Genomic DNA, 15,452 nt, shown 5'->3' on the forward strand with positions numbered 1-15,452 from the left:
AGTGACATAGTGTTTAGTCTTTTGGTCCGAAACATATCCGATTACATTCCTGGAATTTGTCGGTTGTTCAAGTGTAATATGAATTCTGCTAAGGGTCACATGTGCACTGTAGAGATTGATTACTTGGCACGCAGAAACACTTCTTTCATTCCTACGTTTGATTTGATTTCAAAGTGGATTTGCTTTTCATTATATCATTTTCATCCCGTTTACTTTTGATCGAAAATAAGCTGTTGATTAGCTCAGTCGAAAGACTACTCTGAGTTTTTCTTCTAGATATTTTATTTTAAACGTTATACAAATACGTCCCACACTTGACGGAGTTAAGTTCAAGAGTCCCCGGCTCCTCGCTTAGAACTCGTATTTAAGGGGCTGAAAAGCACCATTGGTGGGGTAGGATTGCGTATTCTGAAAAAAGGGAAAGTTTTCTAGATGGAAAGGACGTGTCTCGTTTAAAAAGGATTTTGTATCTTTTTGGCAGATCTTGGGTGCATTTTAAAATTATGTATCCGCTTCTTGCATACAAATTGTGTTTTTCTCTGGCATTTCATCCCACAGACGAAGATATTTAGGTGTCCTGCTTCTTTTGAATCACCTTCCATATTATATAACGAGCTATATTTTCCCAAGAGTTCAAGGGTGTGTGCTGCAGTGGTACTCAAAGGAGGGGCATGAAACTGTGTAAACGCATACGTCAAAGGACCCTTGAAAAATTCGTTATGGTGGATCCATCTGTTTAGTAAAGTGAATTTTCTACCATCTTCCGAGAAATATCTCTTGAGAAATATTCCAACCTAAAGTCACTGTTACAGACTCTAAGCAGAATATTTCTCATTCCAAATACATTGTAAACATTTTTCATGTATCTGCTATTCGGTATAAGAAATGAGTATAGTTGCGTCGACTGGTCGCTTGTCATTATCTTGTCTTTGTAGCTTTGTTGTTGTGCGTCACGTTTTTTCACATTTTTTCTGATTCGTCATAACGAGTCCTGATCGCTAATAAAATACACGTATACATATAATCGCTTTCACATTATCTCTCGTACTTTTACGCAGTCGAAGCAAAATATAAATATCTTGAGTGGTGTCATGTGACCAATGAATTATCTATATTCTGAGACTACATATTATCGTCATTAAAAATCGTCATTCAGATTAAGAATTCGTTGTATCGTCTGTCTTTTTATACATATAAATAGCTGAAAGAAGTTTGTCGGATTCAGTCAGTGTTATCAGGCCGCAGACTGGTGTCCAAAGGAAACATCCCCTCCACTTATGCCCACTGATGTACAATCACGTATATATATATCACCAGAAACGCGCTTCGGGCAAGTTCGGGGATTCGAGAAAGATGGCGAATGTGAGCCTTTCCTTCTCGCTCTCGAAACAGTTGAAATCCGATTTGCATCACCGACATATGCAATTTCGAGACTCGACTACCCAGGCATTTTTATTTTCCTCGTAGACGAGGTACAAAATAAACTTGTTCAATAGGGTTTCTTGACTAAAGCTTCATAGCTTTAGAAATTATAGTCAACCGAACTATGCAATTCCCGAAGTTGCCCGAAGCGCCGGAGCTCACGTAAATATGGCTGTGGATTAGTGTGCGTAAGTGGGGGGGCAGTTTCTGGTTAACACAGGACTCAGAATTCAGTACAAGCCGGGCCTTCGGACAAGTGATATCTTTGGAGACGGAAGTGCCAAACTAACTTGCTCGAATCATTATCGGAGGAATCATACATATTATCGTACTGTCTTCGTTTGCATTTTTACCCATATGACGATTTGCTATAAATTGAAGATTCATAATACGGTAAAACGCTTGGAATTAATGACAAAATATAAAAATTGTTTCGCAAACAAAGCGCGTTTACCGATGAACACGTGTATGGAAAACTAATTGTACGACGCAAACATTGATTATAAATATGAAAATATTGCGATGAAATAGCAGAGATCTACAGCGCGGGATGCTATATACAGGGTGTCCCGTAACTGGTGGGTACAAGCGAAAATATAGAATAAAATTTGTTTAAAATAATAAGTTTGAAAATTTGTCGAGTACGTGTGTACTTGATTTAGCTTCAGTGATCGTGTACAGTGATGACATGACGAGCGTTTAACAATTAAAATAAAAAATTATTGTAGCGTTTGAATAATTAAAATTGCACAAGAACACATTAGAAAACGTTCGATGCAATTTAATAAGGAGAGCACAGTTATGTTTGCAACAATGTGGACATCACTTCCAACAGTTCATCGATCCATTGATAACGTTTTTGAAGCTGGTGCAAGTGCACGCGTACTCGATAAATTTTCAAACTTATTTTTTTCGAAAATAAAAAGTCATATAAGAAATTTTATTCTACATTTTCGATTCAATCTTACACGTAAAATCACCCCTACTCGCTTGTACCACCAGTTACGGGACACCTTTTATATTATATGTAATGGATTACGTATTACAATAGAAAAATGACTTCTGCGTCTCTATACAGTAAACGAGATCAAAATCTCTAACATTTAACACTTGTTGCGCAATATTTAAACGCTGCAGCCTCGGCCGATATCTTACAACTTCATTAAAAATTGTAAATGATACGAAATTATTAATTTCGTCGAAACATGGCGATCTTCTGTAACCTCTAGTTTGTTTCGTACGCAGCGCGCAAAGAACAAAGGGGTATTTAGAGTGGGGCGGGGAATAGTAATGGTGGGAGAAAACGTGAGGTCTAACTTAAGGCCCTCCGCAGACAAGTTGGAGATGGTCGTTGCAGCGAGTGTAGAAAATTGAGCGGCCATGAGAAGCTTGCAATAACTCGTCGAAGCCGATCTTCGTATGAATTTGTCGCTGATCGTCGCGTTGTTGAACGAATGTTTTTGAACCGAATTCACGGGCACGCGTTTGACGACGTCGTGTTTACCCCGTCACAGACACAGTCGAGTCGTGGCTGTTTCCCTACGAAACATATTTGAGGCTACACAAAGGAGAGGTGACTCTCTGCTACGATGCCAGAAAGCACGCAAACCAACGTGCCAATAAGCCTCGACAACCTCGTATTGAAACGGTGGCTTCACTGCGTCGGACCTGTTCGCCGTTGCGAAGTGCTACAAAAGGTGGGGTTCATTCACGTTTAAGCTTTCGTTCTCTCTTTTTTTTTTTTCTTGCATTTTTGTCACGATAAAACACGTTGCTTGCTGTTGCGAGGGAAGGTGCACGTGTCTCCCGAGCGGAAACAAACGAACGCAGCTGAAACACGATCGCGAACCGAGAAACGTTTGTTTGTTTCTTTCCCCTGTCGAATTTCGTGCGCGTTTCTAATATACGGAACCCGATCAAACATGTCGTTCGAATCTCACTACAAAGTACGATGGCGATTGTTTCAGCTGAAAACGGACCTGAAAAATCTTGGACTGTCGCGGAGGCAGGTACACCGAGGCTTGGTCCAACTCGCAACGAGACCGCACGTGGTTCTTACGCCGCAACCAACGACTAGGAAGTATGGGTAAATATACACCTTGTGTCGATGAGTAATTCCTCCAGCAACTTGGTTACCCCTTTGTCTCACGATTTAAGTTTCAATGGCGGGGTGCATAGCCAACAGCATGGATGACTCACGCGTCGAGCCATTGATAAATTAGTAAATAAGACTTGATCAATTCTTATTAGAGAAGAAAAAAGAAACGTTTAGCTATAGCTGGTTAAGAGTTGAAAGATGTTCAACTAGTTATTTCCTCTTTATGTACAAATGTGTACAGTGAACACGACCAATATGAGAGGTTCCTATTGAGATAGTAGAAATAAGACCCAAAATGGTCTCAGGTAGGGTAGTAGTTGCCCCATTGTCCCCAATCGTGCAAATTAGGTTTATTGCCAGCAATTTAGATGATATTGGGTTTCCAGAAGTTGAGTCAACCTAAAGGTGGCCCTAAACGATGCGGCTGACCGTGTAGGGCCTACTTAACGGGATTTTTAAATATGCGTTTGCAGACCCTCGAAAAAAAATATTGTTATACCTTAAGCGATCATAAAACGAAAACTTCAGGCGTTTCTGTTCAAAAAGAATAGAAAGGAATAAACGCAAGTTAAAGAAATTTATAATGCAGACCAAAGTGCCTTCAATCTTAAAATATATATATTGTAGGCGAACATACATTATAATACATATTATTTATATGTGTTATATAGAGTGCAAATCTGTTTGCATTACATCACATACTTAGTTCCTATTTAAGTATCTTGCATATAGGAAGAAATATGTTTTCAAAAGATTCTAAGATTGAAAAGTTTGTAATGTCATTCGATCGCACAATTAACAACAAAAATTACGCTTTTCTGTGCGTGTATGTATATAATTTATCTGTAAATGAGTAAATAGATCTTATTATCAATGAACTTTGTACAACGGTTATCAGTTACTATAATGTAAAAATACAGAAACTTGAAACGTCATATCTGTTTCTCATAAGAAGTTTATTTTAAACGTAATGTATCTGATTTATGTGAAATGTCCAATACTGTTGATTTAAATTCGCAATTTAATCCACATTGATCGTTGATGACCTAGTCGCTTCGTTTTTTGACCTTCTAAAAAATTTCGGTAAAATATTTACTGATTACAATGAAATTAAATTGTTTGCGGTAATGGTAATCAAATTTGTGTTTCAGACCAAAGAGACTATCGTTAGAAAATGAAGCGAAGGTATGTGACGAAATCGCGAACGCTTGTAGATCTCAAATTACATCTTCCGAGCATTATTCGCGACGGGGGGAAAGAAATGCAGAGCAACCAGACACGACGGTAGTTTGCGCCGATGAAGAGAAAAATAATAAAACAGAACGAATAAAAGCGTGCAAAGATGCGCTAATAAAGAACCCTCGAGAGTCACTTGTATCGAGCAAACATTTTAAGTTGGGGAATAACATACCGACTACGTTACATCCCTTTGATAAAGCTTTAGAGCAGTTGGACCAAATTGTTTCATCAAAAATGAGTATACCTGAGAAGTCAATGAATAAAAGGGATTCTGTAATCGTATCTACAGATATCATATTTAAATCACGAAATAGGGGTTGCATAAATAGTAAAGACTTACCTTCGAATAAAAAGTCCACTTGCAATCAAGATGAAGATCGATTTAAACATATCGACGATGAATGTAATTACATAAGCAGTGTTATAAATTACGCACCAGTTCAAGATAAGAAAAATTGCACAAAAAGCAATGTACGTTCTTATAATTTTGAACAGACTGATTCTGCTAAATCGAATGTTAATAGAAACAAAGGTGCAAATATTGAAGTAGGTTCTATATTATGTAAAACCAAATATATCGCGCAAAAGAGTAATAAAAGTGAAATGTCGTTAGCAAGTATTCCTGAAAACGGTACAAAATTACTTAGTAATACCAAAGTAGCAGCCAAACAAGAGAAAATTCCAAAGAGGTCACGCGAATTGATAAGTTCAGATTCGTTACAGAAGAGAACAAAAATTGATGCATCTATCGATGGAATGAAGAGAACTTTCCGAAAAAAGGAACGACAAGTAAAAAGCAAGTGGCGATCGTGTTTCGGAAATTGTACAAGTATCAGCGAAGATGAGCAAGAACAAGATATCTTACAGAAGAGGTTCAAAAGAAGGCGGAAAAAGGACTCTGTTGACTCGTGTGATTCTGGATTGTGCATTACTGAAGAAAGTACAAATGGAGCTGCTGGTTCTGTAGAAATTCTGAAGGATATTCAACGAGCTGTACCTGATTCAACAATACAAGACGAATACAGTGAAGATATTAAGGAGATTTCTATAAAATCTAAAATGACCAATGAACCAAAAGTTAACGAGGATGAAAGTGTTGAAATCATTAATCAAGTTGAAAACAATAAATCACAAACTAATACATGCGCGGCAGACAGTGTTCAAACAGAGAAATTAATCAGTATTTCTGACGAAAGTGATACAGTGGAAACCATAACTATAATGGATATTACAGAAACATCGCAACAAATTAGAAAATCGGAAATGGATATTTTTGCGGATTGCGATACTCAAGATATTTCGAAAACTACAATTACAACGGATGTTACAGAAACATTCCAAACGACTGAAAGACCAGAAGAAATTAATCCTGTAGTTAAAACAGAAACATGCACTAACACAATACCTTGTATTAACTTAGAAACATGCAATGCAGATTGCAACGCTCAAGTAGTTATAAGCGATGATACTAAAACGTCTCAAGAAAATGATAATTTACATACAAAAGTTTTGAATGCACTTATTGAAATGTTCTTAAATGAAAAATGTCTGATTACATCTAAAGGAAATGTTGTTAGCATTAAGGAAGATGGCATAAGAGATGAAAATCAAAACACTATTAAGGAAGATATAGATAAACAGTCGAATTTAAAAATATTATCAGAAATAATATCGAATTGTAATAAGAATGACGAAGCTAAAGAGAAAGAACCAAACAGCAGTAAAAAAAGTGATTATATAAATTTAAACAGTGCAATAGCATCTATTGATAAAAGGGCAGAAGCTGTTCTAATAAATGACAATACGTGCAATACGTCGCATGATATAAACGAAACAGTGTTACAGGAATCTGAACTAAACCATACTACAGAAGAGGCAAATACTCAGTCTAATAAATTTCCTCAACCTAGATTAAGGGTATTATCTAGTGCAGAATTAGGTTCTAGATGGTGTCCCACGCCAATACATCCTGTTGTATCTACTGTTTCTAATCTTCTAGATACAAGTACAATAACAATATCAGATAGTTCTTTGAATTCTACCGTTCCCGTATCTTTAGCTATTCCTCAGGCGCAAACACTACCTGCAACATCTGTACCAGTATCTACATCAGCCTCTGTTGAAGCAACATCTTATAGTAGTAAACAGAAAATTAGTATAGAAACTCAAAGATTTCTACAAGGTATTTTGTACAATATATATACAACAATTCAACGTATACGTGATTCTAACTACACTTCCAATTTAGAGTGCGATAAATTACTGTATTCAGAATTTGAAAAATTAAAGAATACATTAAGCAGTAATAGTTATGTACCTCTTATTCATGGAGTTATAAAAAGACTTAACAAATCGATGTTTAAATTGCCACAATTGACTCTAAAGGAATTATTTACTTATGCACCATCGCTCACGTCCGAATACGTGAAAACCTTAAATTACGAGACTCAAATTGCAAGAGATAATTTTAATGAACGCCAAAATGTAACACCAAATCAAAATATGTATCAGAATCCTCGAATGTTCCAAACATCACAAAATTCAATTCCTGTAACTCCTGTGCAAAATCAGTATTCTTCAAATTTAAATCAAACGAATCCCTCTAATAATTCACTACTTAATCTACAACAATTGAATTATAGGTTGCAAACACAAAGACCAGTTTTAAAATCGAGAATTTTACCTACATATTTGAATAGGAAAACCCAAGTAACAAATGTCCATACATCGCAAAGTATTCCCTTCCAACAAGTACCACAATCATCCATTGGTGCAAACCAACCAGGGAATCATATTTATGCGCCAGTATCAAACACATCCTATTTAAATCAGCAATATGTTGCACAAGTATATGTACCACCGATGAATAAATTTTACGCTGGTAACGCATCTAGACCAAATCATCCAATACAACGAAACACCAATTCCACACACACGATCCAGCAACAAAATATTAATTCAGCATACGCGGTCGGAAACCAAAATGTTAACCTAGCACACACGATATATCCACAAAATATTAATCCGGTACACATTAGTCAAGAAACAAATCTGACATACACGAACCAGCAACAAAATATTCGCCCGACACAGGCGATCCAGCAACAAAATATTCGCCCAACACAGGCGATCCAGCAACAAAATATTCGCCCAACACAAGTGATCCAACAACAAAATATTGATCTGACACAAGCGACCCAGCAACAAATTATTCATCCGACGCCAGTGATCCAGCAACAAAATATTCATCCAGCACAAACGACCCAGCAACAAAATATATGCCCGAGACAAACTATCCAGCAACAAAATATTCAAACGACGCATGAAATCCAGCAACAAAATAGTAATCAGATGCATACAATCCAGCAACAAAATAGTAATCGGATACATACGATCCAGCAACAAAGTATTAAATCTGTGGGTCAACAATTTCCGAAGACTGTTCATACGCAACCGGTCTTTAATACGATACGAGAGTGTATTCAGTCACAAAATAGGCAACAATTAACTCAGAATACACAACAGAATATACCAGTGAGAAGTGACATACCACTAACTGTACCAAGTGCACCACGGTTTGAATTGAAATCTAAAGAACAAAGCATACAGAAGTATAAAAAGCGACCAGCACCAAAGATTTCTCAAAACGTTACTTCGAAACAAAAGATGTCCCCTCAATATGGACAGAATATTCATTCCTCTAAAATTAAACGAAACATGATAGTTTCTAAAAATAAGAAAGAAAATATTACACAAATCTCGTCTCATTCAATAGCGACGCAATTTGATATATTGACATATTTTTCTGATATTCAAAAAATTATATTACTTGAACATATAAATTTCTATTTTGATTGTATTGCGCGGTTCGATCAAGAATATACCCCGCAAACGTGGCAAGAAATTAATTTAGAGAGGTCATTAATAATTAATTTTCAAAGAGCTTTGAAACACCATGTAGAAAAAACTATAAAAAACTATGAACAAAATGAATATCAAGCAAATGTGTTCGAAAATAATTTACTTACAAACATTAGTACTGACGTTCCAAAGGAAATACAAATTACTGCACAAAAGAATGAAGAAGAATGTCAAGTTGGTAAATCTGATGCTAATCAAGAACAACCTAAAACAATGAATGTAGACCAATGTAATACAATACTTCAAGAGTATTTAAGTGTTATAGAAGAACAGAAACAATCTCAAAAAGAACAAGAAGTAACTAATAATTTGCAAAATATGCAATTACCTGATCAGACACAACAATCAAACGTATTAAATACGGAAGCAATACGAACGAATGAACGAGATGAAGACGTGGTTATCCTACAAGAAAATCATCCTTTACTTACATCAATTTTAGAAATTCAAACAACATCAAACTGTAACGAAAATCATAAAAGTGCAGTAAATAAGGATTTAGGAAATTCCATAAAGAAACAGACAAGCAAAAATATTCCTAGTAAAGCTCAAAAAGAAATATCAGTAGCATCTGACTTGGAAGAATCTACTAAAGATGTATCACAGCAATTAAATTCACATTTAGTTACTGTAGAAATTTCTCCTAATAACGATCACGTAACGGTTGTTAATATCGATGCAGCTGATAATAATAAAGATACTGTAATAAAAACAGAGAATGAGGTACCTGAAGAGTGTACACAACATCCAGAAGAATTAGAACTTTTTTCTAGTAGAGTGTTACCACCTCTAAATAATACTAAATGTGAAATTTTAACAGAACTTCCACATAAAAGTTCAGACAATAATATTGAATATCCTAATGATACAGACACAAATAATTTTTCGTTGGAAGAAAGTATTACATCATGTATTGCAGATATTAGGAGTATTACACTTGAAGCATTTGAAAACATGGAAGAAGGTAGCAATATACCTATATCCATTACAGAAGGAAATATTGAAGAAGAAGAAATTAAAATATGTTTAAGGTGTAGCAAACCCAGTACTGTAGTGTGTTCAATTTGTTTGGAAGCTAAATATTGCTGTAAAGAATGCGCGGAATTACATTGGCAAGAACATTACAAAAACTGTAAACCAGTAGAAAAAAGTATATACTTCTAATTGAGATTATCTTGTTAGTTCTGATGTTCTACATTTATTTCTTCAAATACGAAATATGACTCTGTTATGTTAAACAGTATTTATTGGTGCTGTTTTGAGTTAGAATTTAAGAATGTTAATTTTTTCTTTTTTTTTTATAGAATTGTTTTTATAAATTATTACCTTTTGTACAAATATTGCAAAATATAGAAAACTCAAAATACTTATTGTAGTTACTATTAAAAATAAATTCTACTCATTGCCTTATATTAGTTATTTACCTGAATTCTTTGCATGTATCTGTAGACTACGATCACCAAGGTAAGCAATCTATTTTGAGTTTTAAATGTTTAAACTTTATCGAATTTATTCAGATAGAGGCAATATTTATTCAATTTCTACAGAATACAAGATTGTAATGTACATATAGTTTTCTTAAGCATACTTAGAAATATCAAATGAAATGAAACGAAATTTTATTATTTTTATTAATGCTGTTACTTGTGATACAATACAAGATTAGAATATATATATAATATTAGTTAATGTAAACTAGACAGTAATAATTTTACAGAGTTACTCTTCATAACCAACGCCGGGTATGTAATTCATTTTAGGGTTGTGGAAAAGCGAATGTTTACCATCTCCCCAAGGAAAAGGCTGCACCAAAGTCAAAACCGATTAAATTACGTCATAATTTCATAGTAAATTTTAAAACCTCATGTACCTTGTTCATAACCTTCATGTATGGATATTCCTTATATTCAGGTCGGTGTAGGTGTCCCTCTTCTTTTTTTTTAGTAAGATAACAATTAACCATGGAAACTAGAATGCTAGGAATGGCTACGAACAAAGTTAAGTTCCTCCACATTTTTTCGGGACCTAAAATCGAAATTGTTCTTACATAACGTGTTACAGTAACCTTAAGCAAAATTTATACTTTGACAAATCTTAACGAAAGTTGTGCAAATAAGTCGTGACTTTATTTTTTATAAATAACAGCATAACACGGTGATATTAGATATGAAAAAGTAATACCGTGATAATACTTTCGACACAATGTTTCTTATTTATGAAATCTTTTCAATATAATTTAATATACCTTCTCCGGGAGAATGAGAACGTTGCTCTACAGTTTGGACAATATCTGACATGCCTCGCTTCAACACATGGCCAAATTGGCCTACCTTTTGCACTTTAAACATTTTGCGATCAATTCAACTACTTCGTTCCTTCACTTTTGTCGTCGGTACGAGTTTCCTAATATCTTGTAATGTCTCATGCATTCGCCACTGGAGGCTTACGAACGGTATTCAATAGCTGTAAGGGGAAAATCACTAGTTTAGTTTTATTTCCAACGCAACATACTTCTATTCGTCGCGAGGAAAAACAGTCTCTGATCATTGTTTTACGATAATTAAAATGTTAAATATAGGTGTTAATAAAAATATTAAATATATATTATTCTATTTTGTTGCGTACTTGTACAAAAATAATAAGATTGGTGATTTTCCCCTCACGCGGCATGAATTTGTGGCGTGTTTTCAAATAATGAAATTTTGTATTTAAATATTTCTGTACTAAGCCAGAGTTTGGTATATAAGTCTTGCCGGCGAATTCAACAGGTTTCAGACAAAACTAAATATTATTTTGTTTTCATTACGAAAACATACTTCCAATTGTTACTGCGTAACTTTCAATTAGTTGTTACACTTTCCGAAAGATGTCGATTCTATGCTCCTTTCCGAAGAGTTTAAACGTTATTTTTAGTCGATAATTAACCGATTCTCTGTTGGTATGTAGTGCCACAGACGAGCATTCAGAGGAAAATTTGAAAATTTCAATGTAGCTTTTGAGATAACTTGCAATGAATGTCTTAAATTTAAGAAATCAATGGGATCGAATGCTCGGAAGAATTGGTAGTGTGTTAAATTAATAAACAAAATTAAATTCTGAAGTCAGTTTTATACGTATAATTGAATTTCTAGTGTTTGTAATAGAAGGGAAAATCGATTGGTCCCGTCTGTCTACGAAGAAGCTACGAGTGTAAATCTGACCAAATCGCAGGTTAAATTTTGTAATCGTTCAGTAACTCCATTTTTTTAATGCAATGTATTTGGTCACAGTCCATACAAAATTTCACCGTGGTATATTGTTTTCTCTTAATGAAAGACAGATTGACTAGAAATATTGATTAAATTATTGAAATTTCTTTTATGTCGGTACGTTAGTTTTATATTGGGGAAAATTTATAAGACGATAGGACTATCCTTGTGCGTCATCTGTGTAATGTTAGGTCACGTGATGATACATGCATCATTTTGATTCGTAATAATTCAAATCGTATACCGAATTCGATGATATTTGCTTTCGTTCTTTTTCCCAATTACGTATGAAAATCAATTTACTGTAACAGTAGGCATCATTATTAGAGACGAAATAATATAATACTGCTGTGTCGTTTGTGTTTGGGTTTCCTTTGTTTTTTCTTAATCGTTTAAAGACAGTTCGATTGGACGGTCTACAAAATTTCAAAATTATTAATGTACATTTATGGTATTTAACTGTCATTGGGTAATTAATAAAGTATTAATACGTACATGTATGGAATCTTATTAAAGAGTCCATAATTATTGGAATTAATTAATAGTAATTTCGTTATATGAACGAATTATGTAGATCTTAGATATGTGTACATTTGGCAATTGATTTTTGTAATAAATCATTTTATTGTCTATGTACTGATTCTAAATCACTGCATCATAATTAAATGGCAATTTTAATGCACATGGGAGAATTTATTACGCATTTTCAAACATGCTTGAATGAAATAAAAGATTGTGGACAAAATAAATATGTATTTATTATCTATTACGAAGTTTGAATATTACGATATTGAAAATACTATACAATTTTGTAGGTCGAATGGGTAATACTACTTCTAAAAATAATTATCAGAATAATCAGAAGTATACTAGTCAGGTATATATTAGTCAAAATTGTTATAACCTCTATAGCTTAAATAATATTATTAACCAAGTAAAGAAACAATATGTTACCGTATATAAATTAATATGGTTCAGTAACTGTTGGTTTAATTTTTTTTCAAATAGTATAGTCTTAGTGATATAATTGGTGGAAGTTGTGTTGGATCAACGCAGTCCACAAAGAAGGAATCTAAATCATGGTCTCGTGCTTCTCACAGAAGGTAGTTTTATTGGTCTTTTAAGTGCTACACATTTTGTATGACATAAATATAATAACAAATCGAATATTTTTAGTTGGAGCGAAGATACATTATATGATCCACTGGGTACTTCAAAAACATCATGGCCAGTATCACGGTCTCAAGCTATGTTTCTTCCAGAATTTCAAATAAGACAAGTACCCTTGCAAGCTTCTTATACCCTTTTAAATGTGATAGCCAAAGGTGCATATGGACAAGTATACAGGATCAGAAAACAAGAAAATGGACAATTATTTGCTTTAAAAGTAATTAGCAAAGCTAAAGTGGTTGCAGAAAATGGAGTAATCCAGGCTAAACAGGAGGTATGTAGGCTGTCAAAATTAAGTAAATGTTCACTTAATTTAGGAGATAATAGATTTTAAATCAATATGCAATGTTAGGTTGCTATACAAAAACTAGTTGGGCACCATCCATTTATATTAAACTGCTGCCATAAGTGGCAGGGAAGGAAAACATTATATATTTGTAAGTTTATTCTTTTTACTTTATTAGTGGTTATTATTGAATATTTTTTATAATACTTAATAATTTCAGTAACTGATTATGTCGGCGGTGGAGAGTTATTTTCTCTAGTAGAACAGTGTGGCTGTTTACCAGAAAATATAGTTAGAATATACGTAGCTGAAGTTGCTTTAGCCATTGGTAAGTATGTTTTGTTCTTAATTAATAGTTCCGTGTATTTTAGAATTTCTAATTTTTTACTGTTACATCAGATTTTTTACACAATGCTGGCATAGTACACAGAGATATAAAAGCAACAAACGTTCTTCTGAATGAAGAGGGTCATGCTGTGATCATAGATTTTGGTCTTGCAAAGTGGTTAAATCATACAGAAAGAACAAATACACTTTGCGGAACACCCGAGTACATGGGTAAATATTAAAATATTCTTTAAGTACCGTTTACTTAAATAGCAGTAGTAATTACATGTTTTCTTGTATATGTATTGTTTCAGCGCCGGAAATACTGAAGAGGCAATATTATGGACAGGAGGTGGATTGGTGGTCATTGGGTGTTCTAGCTTGCTTCATGCTTACAAATCAGGTATGTAATACACATTTGTTTTGAAACCCTTAAATACTATGGTATATAATGATTGAAATTATCGTTTGATACAAAAATTGCTAAATATACGTAGCATCGAGTATTGTATAAAATATATAAATTTAAATTTAATTAATTTAAATCGATAATTACTAGAACGTTATATATATTTTACTAGTTAGAGATAGGTATGTTTGTTCCTTCTAAGCAATTTGAAGTAAATTTGGAGTAACCGACTCCGTGGCGCAACGGTAGCGCGTCTGACTCCAGATCAGAAGGTTGCGTGTTCAAATCACGTCGGGGTCAATACATTTTTTTTTTAATTTTTCTTTTCTTTTTGTTGTATTTCATGACGTAAAATGGATTATACTCACGAATGAATAATTAGAGAAAAATTATATTTCATATATATGTTATTATTCAATATAGTTGGCACACTTTTAACATATACGATAGATATTTTAACATTAACGCAGCATTAATATCATTTTTAAACAACCGTTGAATTTTCAAATTTATTCACGATATTACACAAGTAGTTTAACGTATTATTTCCATAATTATCATGCTCTTCTTATTTCAATAATATTTAAATAAATCAAAGTACTGTAGATATTATGAAATTTCTTCTCAGTTTCAAACGATAAAAGTAAAAAGATAATTTTTTTAAGTATAAAAAAGAACCGCCCCCGGGTGGGCTCGAACCACCAACCTTTCGGTTAACAGCCGAACGCGCTAGCCGATTGCGCCACGGAGGCAGTTGACTGTCGCCTTTCTTTGTACCCATTTATGGCGTGCTCATAAGTTCTGGGAACATAGACGCATTAAACGTATTAATATTTCACATAAACACTATTTAAATATTACGAGTACAAACTGTTTGTAACGCTCTATGCTCGTAAATGATATCTCAATTAAAATTTAAAATACAGTTCGCGCGAGCTTCGAATATTAACATATTGAGCCTGCATTATTTTAGTACGTCGATAATTCTCTGATATTTCTTGTTTAAACGTCTTCTCAGAACATCGAATAATTTATTTCCTCAACAATATTTGGATCGCAGGGGGTTAATACAAACAGATTCCTCTGTTCTTTCCGCGTACGAAAGTACCTGGCAAATATTCTCTTAACGAGATACACGGTACGTCGAAGGTAATACTTTGAAATATATTTCTATAAAAACATATTGAATCCATAATAAAAAAAAATTCCTCCAAGTCGAATCGTATGTTTAACCGTTCGAGTTACGTGTAAGATTTCGCGTTGAATCGACTGGTTGTTCCTCGATCGCGGCGTGTTGATTATTTTCCCGCGAACTCTCGGCGCATTTTGTTG

The 15,452-nt window shown here is 34.0% G+C and overlaps 3 protein-coding genes and 2 non-coding genes across 7 annotated transcripts in view; 3 read left to right on the forward strand and 2 right to left on the reverse strand.

Annotated features, from left to right (window-relative positions):
• The first annotated feature begins 2,774 nt into the window (after positions 1–2,774).
• LOC143345009 (uncharacterized) lies at positions 2,775–9,971 on the forward strand. Of its 2 annotated transcripts, none has more exons than XM_076771688.1 (3): positions 2,775–3,119; positions 3,390–3,508; positions 4,672–9,971. In XM_076771688.1, the coding sequence occupies exons 1-3, from the start codon at positions 3,012–3,014 to the stop codon at positions 9,842–9,844; spliced, it is 5,400 nt and encodes a 1,799-aa protein (XP_076627803.1). In that variant the 5' UTR covers positions 2,775–3,011; the 3' UTR covers positions 9,845–9,971. The 2 variants fall into 2 exon arrangements, with proteins under 2 accessions (XP_076627803.1, XP_076627804.1); XM_076771689.1 differs by having other exon boundaries at positions 3,390–3,502.
• A 316-nt stretch (positions 9,972–10,287) lies between these two features.
• On the reverse strand, positions 10,288–11,121 carry LOC143345023 (cytochrome c oxidase subunit 6A1, mitochondrial). The gene is made up of 3 exons (XM_076771721.1): positions 10,926–11,121; positions 10,551–10,705; positions 10,288–10,483 (listed from the first exon to the last, which is right to left on the reverse strand). The coding sequence occupies exons 1-3, from the start codon at positions 11,026–11,028 to the stop codon at positions 10,400–10,402; spliced, it is 342 nt and encodes a 113-aa protein (XP_076627836.1). The 5' UTR covers positions 11,029–11,121; the 3' UTR covers positions 10,288–10,399.
• Positions 11,122–11,793: 672 nt separating this feature from the next.
• The window catches only part of S6kl (ribosomal protein S6 kinase like), a 54,375-nt gene continuing 50,716 nt past the window's right edge, over positions 11,794–15,452 (forward strand). The window contains exons 1-8 of one of the 2 annotated variants that reach the window (XM_076771711.1): positions 11,794–11,890; positions 12,744–12,805; positions 12,937–13,031; positions 13,105–13,372; positions 13,451–13,535; positions 13,605–13,712; positions 13,784–13,942; positions 14,026–14,114. In XM_076771711.1, coding sequence (XP_076627826.1) covers positions 12,749–12,805; positions 12,937–13,031; positions 13,105–13,372; positions 13,451–13,535; positions 13,605–13,712; positions 13,784–13,942; positions 14,026–14,114 — 861 coding nt within the window. In that variant the 5' untranslated portion in view covers positions 11,794–11,890; positions 12,744–12,748. Of the gene's footprint in view, positions 11,891–12,241; positions 12,398–12,743; positions 12,806–12,936; positions 13,032–13,104; positions 13,373–13,450; positions 13,536–13,604; positions 13,713–13,783; positions 13,943–14,025; positions 14,115–15,452 lie in introns of those variants that run through there. The other variant, XM_076771713.1, reaches the window with a different exon arrangement.
• Trnaw-cca (transfer RNA tryptophan (anticodon CCA)) lies at positions 14,349–14,420 on the forward strand. Its single transcript has one exon. It is a non-coding gene; the product is annotated as a tRNA-Trp (tRNA).
• Positions 14,799–14,872, reverse strand: Trnan-guu (transfer RNA asparagine (anticodon GUU)). Its single transcript has one exon. It is a non-coding gene; the product is annotated as a tRNA-Asn (tRNA).

This window comes from Colletes latitarsis, chromosome 8, assembly GCF_051014445.1.
Source record: "Colletes latitarsis isolate SP2378_abdomen chromosome 8, iyColLati1, whole genome shotgun sequence".
NCBI classification, from domain to species: domain Eukaryota; kingdom Metazoa; phylum Arthropoda; class Insecta; order Hymenoptera; family Colletidae; genus Colletes; species Colletes latitarsis.